Genomic DNA, 16637 nt, shown 5'->3' on the forward strand with positions numbered 1-16637 from the left:
TTGTGATATCATCTGCAAAACAATTTTTTCTGGGGCAAAATCACTGTGTGCGTGACGAAAAATATTAAATCTAATTTTATATCCCAGTGCCTGGCCCCACCCATTTCACTGGTCAATACTTTTGCATCTAAGCTGTAGACTCCACTGCAGTCCAATTTGTCATCCTGATGGTCTTTCCTCGATGGAAGACAGGGCGAGGCTGGTCCACTGCCTCCAGAGTGTACAAAGCGTCACATCGGAGACGGGTAATCAAGAAGCTTTCGACTTGAAACAGATGGTGCTGACATATGCCTAGATGCCGAAAAATCAACATTGTGCCAAGCAAAGCTTTAAAAGGCGAGATGAGCATTGAAATGCATTATCTATCTCAAGAACTTAGGCGAAGATTCGTAGATTCGATCCGGAGACCATGGCAATGTTAATACTTTCTGTTGGTAAGTATAATGCACACAAGGTTTCAGTTCGCCAAGTAGTCCTAGTAAAATCTCAGAGAATTCCTGTTTGTGGGGATTTTGGACTTGTTATGGCAGGATGGTGGTTCATTGTTCATAGGCATATCTATAACTTCGAAAGAGTGAAATCAATATTTTGTCCACCTTAGTGCAGAAGAGAGAACTGGCTACAGTTCGGCAGTATTCAGGGATTTTGGTTGAAAATGATTTCTCAACAATATGGCTATTTCCATGCATAACTTTAGGCTTATGTGAGAATGAAGATCATTAAACTCAAAATAGAAGTGTTGGGAGTTGAACGAGATATGCTTTAAACTAAAGGTGAAGTGAACTGGTTACAACGTTTTGTCTGAATTTATAGCTGGTTGAAATACTATTACTCTGGCAGCTAAACGTCGACCGGAGTAACCTGTTCTCAGCAATTGATTGACGGGAAGAGATAAATTTATTAAAGCAGATGGGACAACCCGAAAAACTATCATTTTCTTCTCCGAGTGCTCTCGGAACAGCGGGGGCCACGCATGAAAACAGAAAATTTGTGGACTTCCCACCCGCGCGAAGCGACTACCATGAAACCAGGCCTTTGATCAGATGTGATCAGGTGTAGTACACCATTGAAATTCTGTCTTTTCAGTTCTGGTTCTTATTGCCCAGTGTCGGCCTGGTAAGTGAAAGAATCTTATTTACATCAAGAAGATATTTTTTGATCTATAGGCATAAAGGCAACGCTCCTCATGCACGCCCTCAAGTGCTCCGTTAGTTTTTGTTTTAAATTTGGAAGCAATGTTGATTTGACGATATGTGCATCTGATATTAGATTGTGGTAATTTGACATTGTATTTAAATGTAATCGATTGAAGCTGTTTGTAGACGAGTGGGATTTAATCCCAAGAATGGGGTTGTTTGGCAAATTCATAAAAAACCTCAACCTTCCTAAGTTACAGGTTGGCCCGCAAAAATAAAACCTCCTTGTCTCACTTTTAAGAAACTGTGGACTCCTACACCGACGCATCTAATCCGGAGCACCACTATCTAATCTCTCATATCATGAGGTACCAGAGCGATGCAAAGACGTGGCAGGCAGCTAAGGAGTTCTGCCCTACAGTCGGCGATGAGTTTGTCCTAATGGATCAATACTGGCCGTGGACTGCCAAGGTCATGTGGGAAGAAGAAGTGTAAGTACACATGGCTTCAAATCCATATAATCATCGGCGAAGTTCAGAAATTTCCAAAAATCCGTTGAATTCGAGAGTTGATAAAAATGAACTGGTCCTGCTTCTTACCAGATTTTTCTTGCTTGACAGACCGGTCAGGACTGACTGAGCCGTTTCTTGTGGCCAGCTCAGTCTAACAGCAATGAAACTTACCCCGCGGAATGTCGAATCGATATGTTTTAAAGGGACAACTTGCACCTTGGATTAACCTGCATGACCAAGAGGATAGTACGTCCAATTGCCACCGTGTACCGCCACGTGTTCTATGTCATGAATGCCGATCTAAAATAATCATTTTCGTCAGTGTTGCCAGGCAGTTTTGGTCAAGGTATTTGCATTTCAGGCAGGCCTTTGGTTACACAATTCAACGATTTTTCAATTATCCTGTTTGGTCCTGGTCCTGCTGGAAACCAGTGTTGAAAAACAACGAATCTCCTGCCCAGGTTGTTCCTTTCAGATCGGCGGCAAGTGACATTTGATGCATTGATGATGTGATCATAATCAGATTTTGATTAATGCAAAAACCTTTCCTGTGGTCATAGTTTTATCATTAATTAGGGATTGGATACACCGGCATACTTTTTCTTGTTCTTTCAGACCTGCTGGTGTGGATAAGATTTGGGCCCGCGATGAATGCAACTATTACAAAAGGAATGATCAGTCTACCTACCAAGATGAGCTGTGCAATTCCGTTAGACCGTTCGTCTGTGTGAAGACAACCCGTGTTGAAGTGCCTGTTAAAGACTTCAGTTAAGCAATAAAAGATGTTTGACTATTTCTGTTGTTGTTACATTATCACTTTCGCCTGAAGAGCGGTAAAGCTTAGAGGAAACCCATCTTGACTAACGAGGTTTTAGTACAATAGCTGGAAGTAGTTGTTTGGTCTTTGATGAAATTGCAGAACACTGAACAGGCAATCCTTGTTTATATAGAGTTTTTATATGCAGTGGAACCCCGGTAACACGGCCACTCATGGGACCGAGGTTGAATGGTCACGTTAGTGAAGTTGAAAATCCGGGGACAAAATGCATGATTAGGTTTTCCCGCCAAAATTGTAGAACTTATTCATTAGGTCAAAATTCTGAAAAATTTTCAAAGCCAAATTTTTTGGGGGCTGATGATGTTTCTTCATGTTGAGCAGAAAAAAAGCAAGTGAAAAAAATATTTGGACTTAGAATTTGTTCGCCTTTCTGATCATACATCGAATTTGTCTATATTTCAGTTCAGCCAGTTATCGTGAATCAATATCAATATAATCGCCATTTATCAAGAATCAGTTGAGTGATAACTATGCACACACCCCTATCATGCAGTCTGGCCTCCTAACCGAATTTAGTTTATGCAGTACAATTGTCTAGGTCGAGCCGGATAAAGTGACATGTATTGGAAATACAAGTAACATTTGTAGCCGACGGCAGTTAAATTTGAAATGATTAGCATACCAAATTTCGACTGCGAACTTAACCCCAGAGATTTCAAGACTGGAGCAAACGAGATTCTCGCCAACATCAGGCATGACTGGGACCTTGACAGAGTAACTTTTAAGGTAAGTCCGGGGGCCAGCAGCACCGTCATCAGTCGCGGAAACCTCTGCCACTGAGGCGCTTTAGTCGCTCTTATTAGGCTATGTTCGCTAGCCATGCATGGTGTCCGGTTATCAATTGTGCCCTTTTTTCCAGAGATGCACTAACGGGTTTATAAACCATGTAACCACAGCTAGCATGGACGGAGGCGATGATAAGGTGATAATTAGGATTTTCGGGAGCCAATGCAACGAATCGTTTGACAGAGCTCAGCAAATTACAGCAACCCTTTTGCTGAATGAGATGAAGATTTCACCACGCGTCTTGTGCATATTCAAGAACGGGTTCTGTTTTGAGTATGTTGAAGGACTTGTATTAGACTGGAATGATTTTTCGGCGCTCGATGACATTCGTATTGCCATGTAAGTTTCGTGCATGTAGTTCCGTGATGTATATCAAAACTGCCAAAGAAATAAAATGATGAAGAGAGCCACGTACCCTATGTGGTTGTCAATGTAATACTATTGACCTAACTTACCTGGTAGCCAACGATTAAGATAGTGATTGCTGTGAAGAATCTCGTTAAAACGGCTTATTATGAATGACGCCCACACCCTGACGCCCGACGCCCACCTCCGCTCGGTCCGCAGATTATACCTTATCACAATATGAACTCAGTTGTTGTTGTCGTTGCGATAAAGTACTAAACAATTCCAGATGGGACGCTAAGGCCTCTAACTTGTCTGAGGATGAGGAATTCTTGTTTGGGGCCATCCCATCCTCTTGCAAACAGAGCCTACAGACTTCTCCTTCCGCATTGAGGGGGTAAGTCTGTATCGAGTGAAATGGCCTGATATTGTCAGGATGGGGCCATCCTGAGACTATTGAGCGGCTTCAACGTCATGAACGGGTGCAAAACTGTGAGGCAGGATGATCACTGGAGTGGAGCAGCACGACAGAACCACATCTCCCCCGTCCTCCGTGACCTGCATTGGTTGCATTGGTTATAAGCACTTCGTCGCTGAAAAGCTCTTTCAATTAACGATGTAAAAGTAACATCTCTCCATACTGTATATACACTTTTTAGGGCCTATGCGAGGGAACTAGCACGATTCCACTGCAACCTTACACGTGAATACGCCATCAACAAATACAAATTAAAAGAGAGGAACTTCGTCAACAATCATCTGCATACGCTCTTGGGAATGTATCCGTCTACTGAGCAGATCAAGGAAGAAAGCGCAAGGGCATTGTAAGTCGACTTACTGGATGGGCCAGGCATTCCGAGAAAAGGTGCTGACATTTTGACTATTGGAATGAAGGACATCATTTTTGATTTAGTTTTTACCACACTCCTTGTCCTCGAGTGCATTGGTCTGTTCTCGTTCATCGAAGGTTCGCCAGAGTTTGCGAGCAGATGAAAGAGTGCCATCGATAATGCTTAAATGTGTGGTGTTCTTCCTTGCAGATTTGAAAAATCGGCACCTTCAAAGGCTACAATTGCTCGTGAGATCGAGGCATTGAAAAAAATGGTGGATGATATGAAACTTCCGCTTGTCTTCTGCCACAACGATTCAAATGCAACCAACATCATTTACAACAAAGAAAACGGTAGGTTCAAATGGTCTACTTCCGAAAACAGAGCCCTGATTTGATATTCAATGTGTGGCTGGTTCTGTTGGATATGGTTACCATTTGGCGGTGAGTAGTGGAATCTTTAATGGTTAATCGTTGTTAGAAAGCATTTGTCTGTCTTGACAAATCATCTAGTCCCCGCGCGGCGGTGTATTGGCGACGCGGTGGACTAATTTGTAACTATTTCATTTTCATAATCAACTACAGAATTTCGTGACATTTACGGTAAAATTGATTTCTACTTTATTGAAAGAAATTTGAGTAGGAGGTCAGGCAAGGTTGTAGAGGGGCAAGATTGTATGCTGGGAATACGGAAAGCAAGGTATGGCCTTGAGTATGGGGTCAATCCTTTCATTTTTTAGAATGTCGTTGGTTTCGGTTTATGTGTCCTGCAGTAATATTATGGTCAGCTTGGGATACACGGCAGAAAAATAGTAAATAGAATATACCATCTTCTCATAGATGTGTTGTTTCATTTCAGACAAATGCACCCTAGTTGATTATGATATGGCGGGGTTCGGATATGCTGCATTCGACTTGGCTCTTTTTCTCAAGTTTATTTGTTTTGGTATGTTGAAAGAAGAATAGCTGAGACTACCAGATGGCAGATGTCAATAACGCAATAAATAGATGGCTAATTCCCAACTGAAAGTTGTTGCAGATGGATATCCTTTCGGATGGATAGCCTGGAGATTGTTTCTAATGAATTTCCAACTATTAAAACTTATTTTCTTGGCTACCTATAAGGCACCCTTTTCTGCTTCGTACAAACCCCGGCCGACTTTTTTCCCAGTGCGAGATATACTTTTCAGGTTCTCCATCACCGGAAAATCGTGAGGGATATTTGGCCAAAACTATACAAGACATTTCTCACTCGGTGAAATGCCGGGGAGTAAAAATCCCAAAACTCGATTTTTATTTGTCCATGAAACCCCTGGATCATTAATAACCATAGTGTAACCGATTTTGATTAGTACTGGTTTCTTTGTACCTTAATCCGCCTTCATATGATGTTCATTAAACAAAATTCTTGGAGATACTGATTCCTGAAACCCGTGATTTATTTTCTAATGTCTTTAAACCATCCAAATTCCAGATCTTTTTACCGCGCCGCCTTCCGACAGTCCACGCTGCCAACCCGAATACAGGAAGGGAGTTTTACTGGAATACTTGAAGGTCAAGTGTAAACTTGACGGTGAAGACGAAGGGCGGGCCATGCAACTCTTTGATAGGTGCTACGCCCAGGTCAGGAAGATGTATCTGGTAGGTATCTGTACTAATTTCATTCTTTCTTCATATGAGCCAGTATTAGCAACATGTATCAATCATTTACAAGCATCCGGCATCACAAAATGCTATAATACTCGTCCAACTCGCATATGAAATGTTCTGTGGCCAACTACAGGTATGATGGGTTAAAGTGGATGTTAACATCTCAATTGGCTCTAAACATGGCGTAAAACTGAACAGAAAGTCGAGGAACCTCGATAGCTCAACTGGTAGGGCTGTGGTTCGAAACCGAGTCAAGGATTTTGACTCGGGCACCTTAGTGTCTACTTAAAGCCTCCTTCTCATCCACCAATGTTCCCTTCCGCTTAGTCATTTGACCCTCTGTATCGGTAGTATAATAATTTATGATATTGAGGTCGAAACATCCAGTAGTCGAAAATTACTCTGTCCTACATTATGACCGACCACTACATGTATGTACATTATTTTTGACTAGCGTAGAGAATGTTAAGATTGTTAAGATTCATAAACTGTTATAATTTTTTCTTCAGGTTGTTAGTATGATATTTAGCATATACATGATCGATGTGACGCTGAAAGAAGTTCATATGGGATCACCGATTGAGTTCATGAGGTACACTTTTATCTGTACAAAATGTTGTAATTTCTTTAGAATTTGTGTGAAAGAACGATATGATAAAGTGAGGTTAATGTCATCATATAACACCTTATAAACACCACGCAACTCGTGTTTAATCGAATATTACGCTATGTTCGCGACGCCCCACTTGACCGGAGAGACTGTTGGTCAACAACACATGGCCTGATGGCCCTAGAGCATTTGTCACAGCGGGAAACAACGCTTCATGTTTTCAGTAATCAGGTAGGCCTCTTTTGACCTCTGCTTCCCACCAAACCGCTCATCTACTAAAATGCGAATTACCAATACACACCCCTTAGGCACCTTCTCCATAGAGCTATACCCTATACTACACTATACGCGAACAATGGCTTCACAAAGGGTGCATGACCATGAAACTATTGTTCGCGTATAGTATAGTATAGGGTATAGCTCTATGGAATAGGTGCCTTAGGGCTGAGCGTACGTAGTATAGGCCCAGGTGCAATCGAGCCTTTACATATTCCATGATATAACACTGATTATTCAGAGACCAATCTCGACTTCATACCGTGCCTTCTTTGTATTTCAGAAAGGCCCTGGACGTATACGAAACACATTACCTCAACTGCAAAGAAGAGTTGATGGATCTGCCTGTCCCAGAACTACTCTAAGAGATAAAAAGTTCAATGCCAATGTCGACGACAACCACGATGAATTTCGATGCTTTTAGTGCGAAGTTGATCACAGTAGGGAAACATGTCAAAACTTGGGGCCCTCCAACGTAGAAACGGCCCGACTGAAGATGAACAGTAATCGCAGAGTAGACCGACGACATCGAATAGAAAATGGCCACCTTGTTTGATATGATCCTACATCTCCAAGTCGTGCATTTTCTCTGTCACCTTTTTGGCGAGCGGCAGGTCTTCAAGGTTAGCGATGTCGGCTGCGGAAGCCCCTGCTTTTAATAGCATGTCAACAATATTCGAGTGTTCATAAACTGCGGCCAGCTGCACTGGCGTGTACCCTTCTCGGTTCTTGCGATTAATGTCGGCTCCCGACCTTATCAAAATCTCCACCACTTTTCCTTCTCCGTATTCTGCCGCGATTGTAAGCGGCGTCCACCCCTGACCGTCAAGGGAATCCAAATCAGCACCGGCTGCAACTAACGCCTCGACAATGTCAGGCTGTCCCGTCAACGCGGCGCAGCCGACTGGAGAATTTCCGCAGCCACTCACGTAATTTACATTAGCGCCCTCTTTTAACAACACGTCAGCGACGTCCATACATCCACTGAGCGATGCACAGCACAAAGGGGTGTTTCCAAATTTGTTCTGAGCTTCTTTGTCAGCACCTGCCTCGAGTAATACCTTGACTACTTCCAATTGTCGCCACTGGGCGGCGTGTATTAATGGCGTATACTCCATGTTGTTCTTGTGTTCCAAATTTGCACCTGCGCCGATGAGAGTCTTGACAACATCCACGTGACCACCAAATGGGGCGAGATGCAAGGCAGTGTCGGAAAACATATTCTCACTTTCAATATCAACGCCAGCTTTAATAAGCTGTTCGACTACCTCGTTATGGCCGTTAGATGCCGCAACGCTTATGAGAGACTTGCCCTCATTGTCCTTGATCTCCAAGTCTGCCCGAAGGTCAATGAAAGCAGCGACAACGTTAGCCTGCCCGGCGGCCGCAGCGTGCTCCAGCAGAGACTCTCCTTGTTCGTAGGGCCCAATACAGGCGCCTGCCGAGATTAAGATTTTCAGCATTTGAATGTAACCATCTCTAATAGACAGGTCTACCAATGTATTGCCCTGTTCATCCCGGATGTTGACATTGGTACCTAGTTTGAGTAAGATCTTCGCCAAACACAGGCTGTTAGACTCGACCGCTTTGAGTAAACGTGTTTCAAGGAACGAAAGCGTCATGGCAATAACTCTGAAAATGGAAAGCACACCAGAGATAAACCGACGTTAAAAACATTGTTCACGAAATAAAAGTTTTTAAAAAGAGCCCAAAAGCCACAGTTCCATAAACCTGATGAGATTGTCTACTGCAAGGCTCAGACAATGTCCTAAGCGGCGCTTTTCGTGCGGACGATTTTAGGATAAGAATGGTGGTAGATAGATGGATTGACAGTAATGACGTATTTGGCATTATGTCTAGTCGTTGCAAATGAAGAATATGTCTTTTTAACTGGATCACCGGAAAAAACGGGTCCTTTCAACAGTTATTATTGGCTCGAATATTGCCATTAACAGCGTTACCGGTAGCTGGTTGCAGACGAACCTGCCACGTCGCTAGCTATCGAAACAAAGACAGCAAGTGGATCTCGCCGCAATGCCGCAACATACCGCGGTAACAATTTTGTATAAACTACTAGGCCATCGAGATCGGTGTAAAGAACGCTAAGGAATACTCTTCTACTTACTTGCTTAGACTAAACGATCATGAATATCCTAATATTTAGTCGCAACTAAAACATACTTTCAAAAAATCATCAGCGGAAGCATACAATATGCTAGACATTATATTGATACTGTACAGTATAATTACCAATCAACGTACATTCCAGGAACCTTCTATTCTTGTCTATCCTATGATATATGTGCTTATAACTTTGGCCTAATTTTCTGTCGCTGATGGTCTAATTATCCTGATCATATGCCTATCGTTGTAGAATTATTAGTTGCCTAATTGCCCGTTGAAATGTTTTCTCAAGTTAGGCGATACTTTCAATGTGCTCTTCCGTCATTAGATGGTCCTTGACATACTACACAAATAGTAAGCTGTGTTTTGGTCTGGGGCCTTATTCACAAAAGTCTCGCTAAGTATTTGCGAAGCGAAGCGTTTGCGAAACCCATGCGCAATCGCTAACTTAGCGAAGCGAGCGTTTCACAAAGGCCTTCGCAATATTTCGCTATGTCTTCGCTGTCCCTCTCTGCTAGCGAATTCGCTAAAGTTCCGCAGGCGCGATTACTGATTACGTGATCCATTAACAATGTCCGAATGACTCATACCGATGCGTGTATGCATTGACCGGGAAGCCTTAACACACCTTTCTGGGGAAAGGGTTAGAACCCCGCCTGGAAAAATTGAAAGGCCCATTACTAGTACATTATATTGTTCTCGTGCAAAGTATGTTTTAGGAGGTCTTAGTCTGGGGGAATCCCATGGAACTATTATATACCGGTACTTCAAAGTTTCAACAAAAGAATTGCTTTCAGTCATGGTAGGGACTTAATGAATACGAGTCCAGCCTCCTGACGGCCACATTCGATGATTAAGTCGACCATTTGAATAATGTGTCAGCTTACCATATTTGTGGAGGCAAAGCCATCTCATTTTCCATCGTCCGAATGCGTTCTCGATCTTCTGCCGAATTCTTCTGTGGTGGGCATTGAATTCGTCCTCCGCCGCATCTCGTGGGTGACGGAGGGAGTGATCAACCAAGGAAGCAATGGGTAGGCACTATCACCCAATAAAAAGCCATTTGGGAGCCCATCGTTCTGAAATTTACGATTTAATCTACAGTTGTTCCAGATAAAGGCATCATGAGTACTACCTGGCCATTTTGCCACCAAATTGGTAAACTTCAAGGTATGGTCACATATGCCTTGCACGCTGATTGCGTGGGAATGTTTTCGGCTGACGTAGGCTTCTTCTTGGACCGAGGGAGCCTTTATTCCAACTAAGCTTCCATCTACACAGCCAAGTACATTTGGTATGCGGCGGCGCTCTTGATTATAGAAACCCTCTTTTACTTCTTGTTGGAGATGGTGATCTCGTGGAAATGTTATAACGTGCGACGCCTTCCTTTCCAGTGCTGTGGAAACTCTATAAACAATTCGTGACACAGATGCTTGACTAATGCCATTGAGGTCCCCACTTACAAACTGCAGATCTCCCGTTGCATAATAACGGAGGGCGCACATCACCTGTAAACTTGCCGGTAAAGCATGAGATCGTTGTGTTGGATGTTCTACATCTTCTTTGATCAAATCCACAACTTCCAGAATAACGTGACGTGGCATACGAAACCTCTTCATCAAGTCTACGTCATCGTAAATGTCCAGCGGATTTACCCGGTCTCTAAATATCCTATTTCGGCGAAAATGTCGTTGATTTTCCTCTTCTATTGCAAAAAGGAGCGCCATGTTTTCTTCGTGTGAATGCTTTGCGAGAGCCCAAAAGCTCTCGCTAAAATTATGGAGTTAACGAGGGTTGAGCGACCACACTGCGATTGCGAAGCGTGAGCGATGTCTTCATGAAATCACCCGCAATGCGTGCGAGGAGTTTGTGAAGACACTGTGAATTCGCTAAATTACCGACGACCTGGCGAAGCGATTGCGTAGCGAGGCTTTTGTGATTAGAAAATTTTGCTAGGCGAGGTGTTTGCGATTGCGAAGCGTTTGCGAGGCTTTTGTGAATAAGGCCCCGTGTCTAAACTGGCCTAAGGTCCAGCTGTTCTAGGAAAAAAACAAGTCTTATCAATATCGTCGGAGATGCATATACACAAATGTACTACTCTTGAGGGTTTTTGGGCTTTTCAAACACCTTTTAAGGATCGCCATTCAACACAAATATACACTCCCTAGAGTATGTTTTAGAAATGACAAACTCCTGAAGATGATTGAGCCTGAAAAAAAACCTCTATGGCTTTTCATTTCCCTGAAAAACCTCTTCGGGGTGCATATTTGAGTTGCTTGAAAAACCATTATAGGTTTTCCAGGAGTTCTTCATTTTTAAGCAGAAAATGTAACAAGAGGCTCAAGCGCCTGGCGCTCAGCTGAGTTAATATCATTAATATCTTCCCGGTGTTTAGTTCATTATGCATGAAAATGGCATGCTCCATGGTATTTGATATCCTTTTGCGTTCACTACGTTACCAATGTTTTTGGTTGACATAATTATGCCACTGTTCATTCCTCAATCCTGACCACAATTCGGGTGAAATCATCGTATGAAAATATTTACCGAAACATGAAGTTTATGCCATGAATGAGGATACTCATTGTCATAGCCTCGTTTACAAGTACGAAGTATTTTCCCGCGAATATTCAAAACTGCTTGGCTCCTTGCCAGTTAAATAACATGTGACTATACACAAAATAGAAAACTTTGATGGAAATTGTAAATCATTTTTTATCTATCAGGGGAAACAAGCTGATGATGATCAAATAAATCATTCATGAGAAATCGTTTTGTTGCTGAAGCTTGCATGACGAAGTTAATGCTAAACCTTTTCTTGTGCTCTACTGCGCCACCGTAGTTTTCTATTTAGACCAGCGATGACGTCATTTCTGGTGATTCCCTACGTTGTCCAATGAGCGCTTTTTAAAATGTGCCATTTGGTATTGTACAGTATGCAATGTATTTTTTCAGCGCTGCCAGTTGCCGAAGAGAATGCCTTAGCTCCCTCAATTTCCAATCAATTTTTATGGGAGTGACATTATTGTATTGCTTAGAATGTCTACTTTTTACTCTTGAAAGAATCGTAGAACTAAAACATAATAGGCGAACAGAATCATGCCGATTCACTGCACATACTGTGGGAATTCTCCACTTCAAAATAAATCGGCGATGTCATCGCGAACAGAGCATGCACTTCCGATATCGTTTTCACAGAAATGTCGCCAAATATTCAAGAACTAATTTCTGAATTTAGTCCCTAAAGACCTTATGACTACCACTGAAACGAACTAGTGATAATATCGCCTACCAGACTACTTTTTAAGCAGAAAATTGGGTACTTGAGTGTCATTGAGCTCCAAGATTATTGCACATAGCGTAAACAACATGCCGCCATTTTGTCTCCGCTTCGGTATTTCGTACGCCGCTTATAATGCACCTTCTCAATTAAAACAAACATAATAAGGCCTTACATCGTTGATTGAATAGGAACACCACACAAAACACAATAAAGTGGGGGTACAATCGATTACGAAGCTGAAGTGAACAGTGATTTATTCCTGGAGCTACTGCTTTTGTTGTGTAGCTGCCATGTTTTGAGAACTGGCAAATAGGAGACTTCATTGATGGCTGACGTCATCGGGCGGGAATTTGAATCGGCAGAAATAATTAAAAGGCAGGTAGCGCCCTCTCCTGTTAAAATTTTGAACTTTTTCTCAATAAAATAGATTTTCAAGAATTTTATCTTAATATTAGAGCATATTTCGACTAATTCTGCTGCTCCTAGGCCGATATAGGCCAGTTTCCTTCATGCACTCTCGCTCGCAGGAAGTAGGTCGAATGGCGACAAATTTTGTTTTGAAAGTAGAGTTTGACCAGAAGTATCCAGAAATGCAAAATTGAAGTCTCTAGGTCTTACGGTTACAAAATGTGCACCATGGGTTTAACGGACGGATGGATGGATGGATGGACAGACGGACGCCACTGAACAACTTATTTGACAAGCTCGGCTGACTTAGTCAGCTGAGCTAAAAACTCTCCGGGAAAATAAAATTCCTTTCAATACTGCTATACTTTTGTTTCTTCTTAAGCAGGGTTAACGACGTGCGCTCGACTGACTGCCAGATATTTCTTGCGAAGTACCAGTCATATATATATAGCCTCAGAAAGAGCGAACCATTTTCTCTTGATATCGGTGGACAAGATGTCATGTCGACACAATTTCAAAAATGTTTTGAAAATGCCTCATTGTTCTCAGAAACATTCTTCCAATTCTTCTCATCACAAAAAGCGAACAATAACCAAGTCAAAAGTCACGGACCCAAGCAAACATTTAAAAAAAAAGTTTATGCTTTTTTGATGTTGCTAAGTCCGGTCTGGCTAAGTTATATGGCATCTGGCACTGGCTCATTTGCCAAAATAATACTTCTGGGAACGAAATTTGCAAATGTGAGACATGTGGATTCGTATTACCGAAGGTATGAAAGGTAACACTGTTTCCTGGAAGCTTTACTATGGCATGCGGTATCGTTCCACAGCATGTTGCTCTGGCATCTTGGGGCGTTCGAATGTCTATAGTTATTTCAACAGGTAATTGTTCTGAAATGTTGCATCTTCGCCGAGTCTACTACTGTAAGACAAGGGTCTGATATAATTGTATTGGCTTCATTTCCTCGAAGAAAACACGCAAGCTTACAAGGTCCCGCTCTCACGGATGTAATGTATTTTCAAGTTTGAGAGGTAAAACTTTTTTTGAAAAACGGTTAAGGGTCTTTTATGGTAATTGTATTCAAGCTAAAAAAATCGTTGTTATTTGTCCGGGATATTTGTCCAAAGACGGAAGTACGCTGATGTCAATTATCAGTCAATCGGGAAAAAAATCTTTGGTTGACTGCCCATCCCAATCACGGCAGCCATCTGTGGAGAAAACTGTAAACATATCCTTTGATAGCGTCAGTTTTATTGCTCAGAAGATGCTGGGAACAAGCCTGCTGTTGTTTTCCCCGACAATCTTGTTTGCATTTGTCTATCGAGATGAGCGACGGGTGCTTTAGATGTCCGTCGTTTACGGCTAGACATTTTCTGTCCAGTGAAAACATTTTTGTCTGGCGAATCAGATGGTTTAATCGTCCCTATGTGGACATTCGTCCGTCGTGCTCCAGGCGTATGCTGAAAGAACCGCCAACGCTGCTTGATGAGTGCTGTCTCTGACGCTTCTCGAAAGAGCGCTGGGAATCTGCAGATGTTGGTGTCTTGAGTTGAGTTCACATCAATTGATGGGGAGTTGGTCCTGTCGCACGCGTCGGAGTTGAGAAACAACTCTTTTGTTATGTTTTCGATAAGGACGCGGAGAGGAAATTCTCTAACTCGACAGATGAGTACTCGAATTGGAAATATATTTCCTGAGGCGTATTATCAAAATCTGCATAGTTTCATCATCCTCATAAGGGTGTTAATATCAAGGAATATACTCAAATTTAGATGGACCGATCATGGAAAAAGAAATATATTGCCCCATCACCTCGTGGTCTCGGGGGATATCCAAGCCATAGACCATCCCTCGGGTGCAGTCTAATACCTCATAAATCCCACTCGCGTGATTTTGTGTATGCATTAGCACAGAAACAGCTGGCACATAATTATATACACAAGGCGAAGTTACAAATTTATCACCGACGCAAGTAATGAAAACAACGTTGCAAGTATGTATCAGTTGACATCAGAACAATGATGGCAATACTCGGACTGGCCATGACATTAATCTGCCAGGTACGCAGCCACTATTGACCTTTACGTCAATAAAACGTCTACAGACATGGCCAGTAGCCATATCAAACTTTCCCCAATAGATGGTTCATCGGCTTCATATATTATTCAGGATGTTTTGCGATGAAAACTACATTGCAAGTATGTATCAGTTGACATCAGAACAATGATGGCAATACTCGGACTGGTCGTGACATTAATCTGCCAGGTACACAGCCACTAATGACATTTACGTCAATAAAACGTCCACAGACATCGCCTGTCATAAATATTACCCTTTGAGAACAGCAAGTAGGGTTTTCATGATACATCAGGTAATGCATTATTCCACTACAAAATTAACTTTCAGCCAGAGGTGGAAACTAATACCGCCCCAAGGGAATTCTAACATAATAATTGTCGCTTGAAATGATATATTGGTCAATATTGCCTACGATAATGTTGTTGTTTTCAAATATTCATTCCGCAGTTCGGGAGTAAACAGCGAACACCTGGATCGAGGACGCAGCGACGATGCAGGTGTTGATGACAACAGGATGTATCACTTGATTTGTAGCGTGTCAGAGATTGACAGTTCACTCTTATATTCTTTCCAGGTTTTCTGCCCATTGCCCTCCCTGTTGCTCAAAATGATCATTCAGAAACTCAGACGAACCTGTTTACGCTGTTTCGATGGTCCTGTCAAAACAACTTGACCAGATATGTCTTCAATCATTGTACGAGATGCACATTAGTTTTACATGAGATCGACGGGCATCAAAAGGAATCTGGACAGATGTTAGAAATATCTTTGAGATTCCGTTGCCGATTTTTAATCAGGGGGTAATCAGTTGAAAGTGAACCTGCCTCCCTTGGTGATTGATCCCGTATCGACAGATCACCAGGGTTCAATTGCCGGGCAACAAGATCATGTGTGCAGAGCAAACTTCGCGATGATCAAGACCAACACTTCCCCAGGTTTCACCTCATGACCTGCTCGATTTACCGAATGAAACTAGCGGGACTAACACCAGGTCCTGGACACACAGCAGGGGCCTGCTCTCCAAGATTTCTCTATGAATGATTTCAATTGAACTATCGGAGAACGGAAAAGAACTGAAAAGGCAGACACGGTGGTGTGAGTTATACGAATAGTCGATGCAAAAACTAGCAACTTTGCATGCCCTGTCATCCAGATGAACGACTTTGCCAGTCAGACTTTTTATTAACAGTGTCCTGTACTACACATCTTCAGCTTTCAACTGATATCTCACAAGAAATTCACTTATGTGTGATGCAATAGGAAGAGAGACCGATTTGATTGAAAAACAAATTCTAGAATTGCATTCAGAATCCGGACGTCACTCATCATCTCTCGAAAAGATGCAACGACGAAAGTAAGAACATTAGAAACAAAGAAGGAGCAGGTGAATCAGTAAGGTTCCCGATTTTGCGCGGTGATGGTGAAAAATGGTATCGGATCAACAAACACCTTGCCAATAATCTTTGTAGATGTGCAATTAGCAATATCTTATTTAAAGCAACTGCGGTATCCTGTAGTACACAACTCGGCGCATGCAGAAACTAGATGAACGGATTTCTTCCAGGAATGTAATTGATAGTATCTCGTGTCATTGATATCTTATGAATGGTTCTTTGAAATCCAGAGAAGCTATGAGATACGCATACCTAATTCAGCTGCATCGGGTTTACAATGTAAATGCATCTTTGTGTTCGAGGTTATTTATGCTGATTTATTGGGAAACATATGCGATTTCCAGAGCCATGTTTGAAAACTTAATGG

The 16637-nt window shown here is 42.2% G+C and overlaps 3 protein-coding genes across 4 annotated transcripts; 2 read left to right on the plus strand and 1 right to left on the minus strand.

The window, feature by feature from the left end:
- Positions 1–357: 357 nt before the first annotated feature.
- On the plus strand, positions 358–2441 carry LOC135495947 (uncharacterized). The gene is made up of 4 exons (XM_064784991.1): positions 358–434; positions 1087–1116; positions 1438–1627; positions 2264–2441. Exons 1-4 carry the CDS (start codon positions 410–412, stop codon positions 2418–2420), a joined length of 402 nt encoding a protein of 133 aa, XP_064641061.1. The 5' UTR covers positions 358–409; the 3' UTR covers positions 2421–2441.
- Positions 2442–3035: 594 nt separating this feature from the next.
- On the plus strand, positions 3036–7397 carry LOC135496205 (probable ethanolamine kinase). 2 transcript variants are annotated; one of them, XM_064785384.1, is made up of 8 exons: positions 3036–3212; positions 3346–3611; positions 4277–4441; positions 4658–4800; positions 5306–5392; positions 5921–6087; positions 6606–6688; positions 7266–7397. In XM_064785384.1, the coding sequence occupies exons 1-8, from the start codon at positions 3096–3098 to the stop codon at positions 7345–7347; spliced, it is 1110 nt and encodes a 369-aa protein (XP_064641454.1). In that variant the 5' UTR covers positions 3036–3095; the 3' UTR covers positions 7348–7397. The 2 variants fall into 2 exon arrangements, with proteins under 2 accessions (XP_064641454.1, XP_064641455.1); XM_064785385.1 differs by lacking the exon at positions 5306–5392.
- A 148-nt stretch (positions 7398–7545) lies between these two features.
- On the minus strand, positions 7546–9198 carry LOC135495275 (serine/threonine-protein phosphatase 6 regulatory ankyrin repeat subunit B-like). Its single transcript, XM_064783739.1, has 2 exons — positions 9108–9198; positions 7546–8614 (listed from the first exon to the last, which is right to left on the minus strand). The coding sequence occupies exon 2, from the start codon at positions 8602–8604 to the stop codon at positions 7546–7548; it is 1059 nt and encodes a 352-aa protein (XP_064639809.1). The 5' UTR covers positions 8605–8614; positions 9108–9198.
- Positions 9199–16637: the final 7439 nt, after the last annotated feature.

This window comes from Lineus longissimus, chromosome 11 (assembly GCF_910592395.1).
Source record: "Lineus longissimus chromosome 11, tnLinLong1.2, whole genome shotgun sequence".
NCBI classification, from domain to species: Eukaryota; Metazoa; Nemertea; class Pilidiophora; order Heteronemertea; family Lineidae; genus Lineus; species Lineus longissimus.

Excerpts from the sequence above, each read along its gene's own strand:
- LOC135495275 (XM_064783739.1), bottom strand. The coding sequence starts at position 8,604 with ATGACGCTTTCGTTCCTTGAAACACGTTTACTCAAAGCGGTCGAGTCT.
- LOC135496205 (XM_064785384.1), top strand. The coding sequence starts at position 3,096 with ATGATTAGCATACCAAATTTCGACTGCGAACTTAACCCCAGAGATTTC. Across the intron at positions 4,442-4,657 it reads GAAGAAAGCGCAAGGGCATT|ATTTGAAAAATCGGCACCTT; the intron begins GTAAGTCGACTT and ends TCTTCCTTGCAG. Across the intron at positions 6,088-6,605 it reads AGGTCAGGAAGATGTATCTG|GTTGTTAGTATGATATTTAG; the intron begins GTAGGTATCTGT and ends TTTTTTCTTCAG.
- LOC135495947 (XM_064784991.1), top strand. The coding sequence starts at position 410 with ATGGCAATGTTAATACTTTCTGTTG. Across the intron at positions 435-1,086 it reads AATGTTAATACTTTCTGTTG|TTCTGGTTCTTATTGCCCAG; the intron begins GTAAGTATAATG and ends CTGTCTTTTCAG. Across the intron at positions 1,117-1,437 it reads TATTGCCCAGTGTCGGCCTG|AAACTGTGGACTCCTACACC; the intron begins GTAAGTGAAAGA and ends CTCACTTTTAAG.